This window comes from Carlito syrichta, unplaced genomic scaffold (genome assembly GCF_000164805.1).
Source record: "Carlito syrichta isolate Samal-C Ts95f unplaced genomic scaffold, Tarsius_syrichta-2.0.1 Scaffold303580, whole genome shotgun sequence".
Classification (NCBI taxonomy): domain Eukaryota; kingdom Metazoa; phylum Chordata; class Mammalia; order Primates; family Tarsiidae; genus Carlito; species Carlito syrichta.
This window is the reverse complement of record NW_007247676.1, coordinates 268,650-274,649: the sequence shown is the minus strand read 5'-3', so window position 1 is coordinate 274,649 and position 6,000 is coordinate 268,650. Positions and strand designations below refer to the sequence as shown.

At 44.4% G+C, this 6,000-nt stretch overlaps 1 protein-coding gene across 1 annotated transcript in view; it reads right to left on the bottom strand.

Moving 5' to 3' along the window:
• LOC103261061 (peroxidasin-like protein) overlaps positions 1–6,000 on the bottom strand; it is a 334,905-nt gene that overhangs the window by 90,602 nt on the left and 238,303 nt on the right. Inside the window, 4 exon segments of the mRNA XM_021712669.1 lie at positions 311–613; positions 3,559–3,661; positions 3,950–4,030; positions 5,699–5,806. Coding sequence (XP_021568344.1) covers positions 311–613; positions 3,559–3,661; positions 3,950–4,030; positions 5,699–5,806 — 595 coding nt within the window.

Here is a 6,000-nt window from a genome sequence, read left to right as displayed (position 1 = left end):
CGTCGCGGGCTCGGTGCTTCTGGCGGCTGCACGCGTCCGAGCAGTCGGGTGGGCGCATCTGGATACATTGGCGACGAGGTGGAGAGAGAGCGAGGACACCAAGTCGTGGTGGAGGAATTCTGAAATGCAGAGCAGGGGACCCTGGACGGGGAAGCGGGCCTGGAAGGGAAGGGCGGGCCTGGAAGGGACTAGCTGGCGACTTGCAACTCCAGAGCCCTAGGAGCCCTGCCCACCACGGAGTTTCTTCCAGTATTTCATGAGGTCACAACGAAACGTTCTAATGCAAAGGCGGGGGAAATCGTTACATAACAGTAAAAGATGTTTCCAAAAGATGTTGGTGCCGTCTGTCCTGCAAAGGACGGCGAACTGCTAGGAGGGGCGAGATGGAAGGCGAACCATGTGCCGCTCTTGTCTTCTGCTTCTGCGACTTGACAGATGTCAGATGGGTAAGGATGTCTCCATTGTTGTGCTGAATGTTGTCTGTTTCCAGGTCAGAACTCCCTCTTTCAGCTTTTATGCTTCTAGAGGACAAGGTCAAAGACGTGTCAGTGTGGGTCCTTGACAAGGCCAGGGTAAGCGGGAACTTCTTGAACTGCACACAAACTTTCATTCCCTGGGAAAAGTGCAACACGACACAGGAGGGGCTTGGAGTCATACCCTTTAACAGGGCTTAAAATTTCAGCATTCTCCCCACACTAGAAAGGCTACTCACTAAGTCATGTTCACTAAGGGTTATGATCCCTATTTAACCCTCAAAACCTGGTAAAGGGTACCAGGACCAGGTGTGTGTTATCTGTGTTAGTCAGTCTCTGGCTGGATCTTCGGGTTATCTTAATCTGGGTAGATACAGGAATCTTCCTATATGTCACAGTGTGGATACTGAGTCCACTTTTAGGGGGAGGGGAGAAGGTCTTTAACCTTACAAACAATGAACGAGCGGTAAAATAGCGTGGTGGTTTTTTTCCTTGGGGGAAAATGTTGAAGATCTTTAATACTTTTTTATTTTAATTTCTCAGAGTCTGGATCTCACGATGTCGCCACGGCTCACCGCAGCCTCTACCTCCGGGGCTCAGGCCATCCTTCCTGAAAGGACGGGCGGAGAGCGGGAAGTCATTTTGTCTTGTTCCTAGACCATAACACAATGTTGAGAAGGTAGAAACCGCGCCTTGCAGGAGTGCTTTCTTTAGGTAAAGATTAACCTTGCTGACTTTGTCTTTTCAGAAACCCAGATCCCTCCAACATGACCAGTATCTGCCCACTGTAATCTTAAAAGACCCTGAAGATAAGCCCATGCTACCGGTGCCTGGGAACCAGACCCCCCCTCTCTTCCTCAGGGCCCACAGATCATCTACTCGGCACCTGGGAAGAGGGAGCCAGATCCCTTCCCTCCCCCAGGGTGGGCAAATCATCTGCAAGTGGCCAGCAAGGAAGTCACAACAGTCACATCTACTTGATTGCAATACCTCCAAGGGAGAAGATTTAAGTAGGGGGCCTGGGGGCTACAGGGTCACACTCATCTTAGAGTGCTGGCCTTCTTCCTGTCTGTGGGAAGGGAACTTTTCTTTTCTTTTCTTTTTTTGTTTTGAGTTGGAGTCTCACTCTGTCGCCCAGACTGGAATGCAGTGGCCACTCCCAGCCACCACAGCCTAGACCTGCCGGGCTCCGGTGATCCTTCCACCTCAGCCTTCCAAGTAGCCAGAACTACAGGCGCGCGCTACCACGCCTGGCTAATTCTTGATTTATTGTAGAGATGAGGTCTCGCCAAGTTGCCCAGGCGGGTCTCGAACCTGTGGGCTCAGGCAATCCACTCACCTCAGCCTCCCAAGGCGCGGGATTACAGGCTGAGCCACCGAGCCTGGCTGGGAACTTTTCTTAAATAAATATTTTCTTCATCTCTTTGTGTTACAAGTCCTCGTGTTCCCCGGATCTCTGGTTACCAGCGAACACCTCCGGCAAGCCAACTCCAGAGGTGCTGCACCCCTCCACACACCCTCTTGACCCTAACAAACACTTCTGCCTCTGACTCCTGAGAAGAAGGGATTACAGGTGTGCATCACCATGCCCATTTTGTTTTGTTTGTTTGTTTGTAGAAACGAGGTCTTGCTCCGCTGCTTTAGGCTAATCTCAAATTTCTAGGCTCAAGCAATCCTCCCGCTTTAGCTTCTCAGAGTGCGGGCATTGCAGGTGTGAGCCCTCCATCCCACCTAAGGGTCTTGAATAATTTGGGCGAGAAGATGTATTCAGTTGGGTAATGAATGTTGGCTGCGCATTACAGCAAAGCTAAATCTCTGTAGATATTCGTTGCCTTCGTTTTCTAATTATGCATTTAGACTAAGTAATTCCTGAAAATTAATTTTTCTCCTAATAGAGCTGTGTGAGCAGAAAACCCAAAGAGGGTCGGAAACCCTTGGGGGCCTGATTTTTACTCACAAGCAAGGGAAGAAAGAGAACTGGGCTTTTTGTAGACAAGACTATGGCAGACTCACTCATCATATGACTCAAAATTAAGTAGCTACGAGTTTCAAGTGTTGACATGGTCTAATTTGGAAATTTCTGGTTAGGGGCACTTTGAAAACCCAAGATATAACGAGCAATTCGGGACAGTCAAATGTACTTTAGAGTTATTGTACAGAGCACTAAGGGTTTACCAAGCATACAGACCTTCTATAGTGTGTCTCAGTTGATTTTCAGAAGAAAAAAGAAAAGTAAACCAATAGATGTTGCCGTGGCATTCACGACACCAATAGTATACAGCAAAGAATCGCATTCATTTATTTCGCTTTAAAGAGAAAGACTTCGAAAATTTGAATCTTTTTCGAAGATTCTTTTGACATTTACTTAGTAGATTTATGAGTTTAGAAAGAAATACACAAGAAGTTGCATATACCAAAAAAAAGGAAAAGAAAAAGAGAAGAGTTATAATTTTTTTTTAGTTGGAGTCTCACTCTGTTGCCCAGACTGGAGCGCAGTGGCATACTCCTGGCCACCGCAGCCTCGATCTGCTGGGCTCTGGTGATCCTTCCACCTCAGCCTTGTAAGTGGCTGGAACTATAGGCGCATGCTATCACACCCAGCTAATTTTTGATTTATTGTAGAGACGAGGTCTCCCCAAGTTCCCAGGGTGGGTCTCAAACCCGTGGGCTCAGGCAATCCACCCGCCTTGGCCTCCCAAAGTAATGGATATAATTATTATAGGTAATAGAAGGAATGTCAAGTTGCTTCACTGAATGATTTAGGTGATTACAATGATAATTAAAGGAACAGTCCCCTGGGAATAAAGTATTTTAATACAGGAAGTAGTAATATCTTGTGGATTTGAAAAGCAAGTTCACATGAAATGGGCCCCCTAGATTTGCTCTCTAAATTCATAACTGGCAAAAGTTGAGACAAGTTTGAATATATATTTGTCACCCTTACTTTGGAATTATAGTTTCTAAGAGAAACTCTGCATTTACTTGGTAAAAGTAGTGATTAATTTAATCTCTAAATCCTGTGATGTTCTGGAGATTGAAAGTTCTGTGCTCCTTGCTCAGGTGTGGTCAGTTTTGCTATGGACACCAGGCTTAGCAAAGAATGGCTTTGCTGCTGACCTCTGTCTTCCATGTCCACAATGATCTCCCGCTTCACACGCTCCTAGATCAGCTGCAGTGTGCGCTCAACGGTGGCTCAACCTGTAATCCCGCGCCTTTGGGAGGCTGAGGTGAGTGGATTGCCTGAACCCGCGGGTTCGAGTCCCGCCTGGGCAACTTGGCGAGACCTCATCTCTACAATAAAAATAAAAAAAAAATCAGCCGGGCGTGGTCGCACATGCCTGTAATTCTGGCTACTCGGAAGGCTGAGGCGGGAAGGATCGCCAGAGCCCAGAAGGTTGAGGCTGCGGCGGCCGGGAGCAGCCACTGCACTCCAGTCTGGGCGACAGAGTGAGACTCCGACTCAGAAAAACCCAAATATCTCTCTGTTTCTTGCCATCTCCACAATTAATGAGTCACACGGGTAATGAGCCAGCCGGTCACTGGGGGTGTGAGGCCTTCTGCAAATGACAAAAGACATGACACTTTACAAGTCATGCAGAATCCAGGGTGCTTAGATACGCTGTGCATTTTGGAAGGCACTTCTCAAACATTTGAGAAGAATGAAATTTCCACCACTAGACTATAAGCTCCACAGGGAAGCTGTGAGTTCTTTTTCTATTTTGTTAGTAACAATTCCAAATGTCAGTCACAGTAATGAACTCACAAATATGTATTTTTTAATGAATTATTGATGTAAACTATAGTTTCTGTAATAAAACTATGGCGGAGTTTTATGAAGTGGGAGGGTCTATGCATGAATTCCAAGGGTCTCACTTAAACTCTCTGAAATAGTATGCAACACTCTCAGTTTGCGGGTCTTGGCACTTTGTGTCTTCCCTTTTCCAGAATGTACCACCTAGAGATTCCCCCTCACCTTTAGAATCCTAACCCAGCATCACTCTCCCTGTACAGTCTCCCTGAAAGCTCTGACAAGCTATCACTCCATCTCCTCGATTACTTTTGCACCCTTACATACCCCTCTTGTATATCTCTTTAAGATGTACTTGAATTGCTGACATATCGTCTAGTCTCCTAAAGAAAGACTACCGATGAGACGTCATATTTACCTTTATACCCCAAGTACCAAACCCACTGACCGGCACAAGGCAGAAGCTTATGTAAACTTGGAGCACTGAACCAAATAAAGAGAAAACTGGAATCACAGACTGTGAAGCAAACTGCTTCAGAAATTTTGGTCCACTAAGGTATATCGCATCCTCTAGGTCTTGAATCTTAATAACTTTAGATGATAATAGCAATGATACCAATGGCTTACTTCCTTTAAGCACCTTTCATGCTCCAGAGACCGTTGAAGCACCTTTTCTGTATTGTCTTATTCTATTCTCCTATCAAGCACACCCATGAAGATCCATCATTATCCCAATTTTACTGGCAAAAAGTCTAATGTACAAAGACGTTAAGTCACTTGCCCAAGGTCACCCAGACAGAAAGTGATAAAGTGAGGAGTCACATTGAGAATACAAATAGTCTGCATGGCACTAGAACACAAGTCCATGACCATCAAACCACACTCTAGATGTGCAAAAAGTCAGACGATACTTGATCTGGCATTTTAAGATTTCCCTTTTTGATCAATAGCTGCAAATACTGGATATATACTTGATTTGATCACAAAAGCAGCAATCGTCTTTTCCTTAATACATTCTGGTATTACAAGCACAAGTCAGTTTTTGAGATTGGAAGGATTTCCTAATTTATAAACATTCCAATTCAAAGTAAAATAAAGAAAAGCACCGCATATCCTAAACAACATTCTTACCTGTGGGCTCCAACTTAATATCCACTCTCAATGTGCAGATCACAGGAGCACTCAGTCTGACAACCTTTGGTGGATGCTGACATAACAGAGCCCATTGCCTGGTGTCTGTTGTCAGACTGTATAGAGTGGGTCTGTGGCATAAATTAATGCCATAAATTCTATGGGGAATGGGTGTCCTTCCTTTTGAGACTAAACTGACAATGATGGCTAGCCCAGATGTTGGCATGCACACAAGAACCACAAAAGATACTCTGCAATTTTATCTACTATCCCTGTTTTGATTTGTGGAGATTATAAAAACTAAGCAGAGCAAAAATAAAATTTTTCAATCGAAATAAAGTCTTACTGTGACAAAAAATGTCTTCGTGTGGAGTTAATTGCACTGCTAACCCTCTGTGCAGCATCAAGAATGGACGATTCAACAAAGTCATCACCAGCTTGTCTACCCTGTATGAACTTGAAAATCAATTTCAAGATTAAAAATATTACAAAGATCTTGAAGTTAGGATGATATAATATAACTGACTTTACAGTTTTAAATGAAAACTTTTAAGATAATATCAATGTTATTCAATGTGTACATAATAATGTCCATTGCAAAGAAGTAGGTAATTATCTTAAAGCAAGACTCATTCTATCAATTACAGT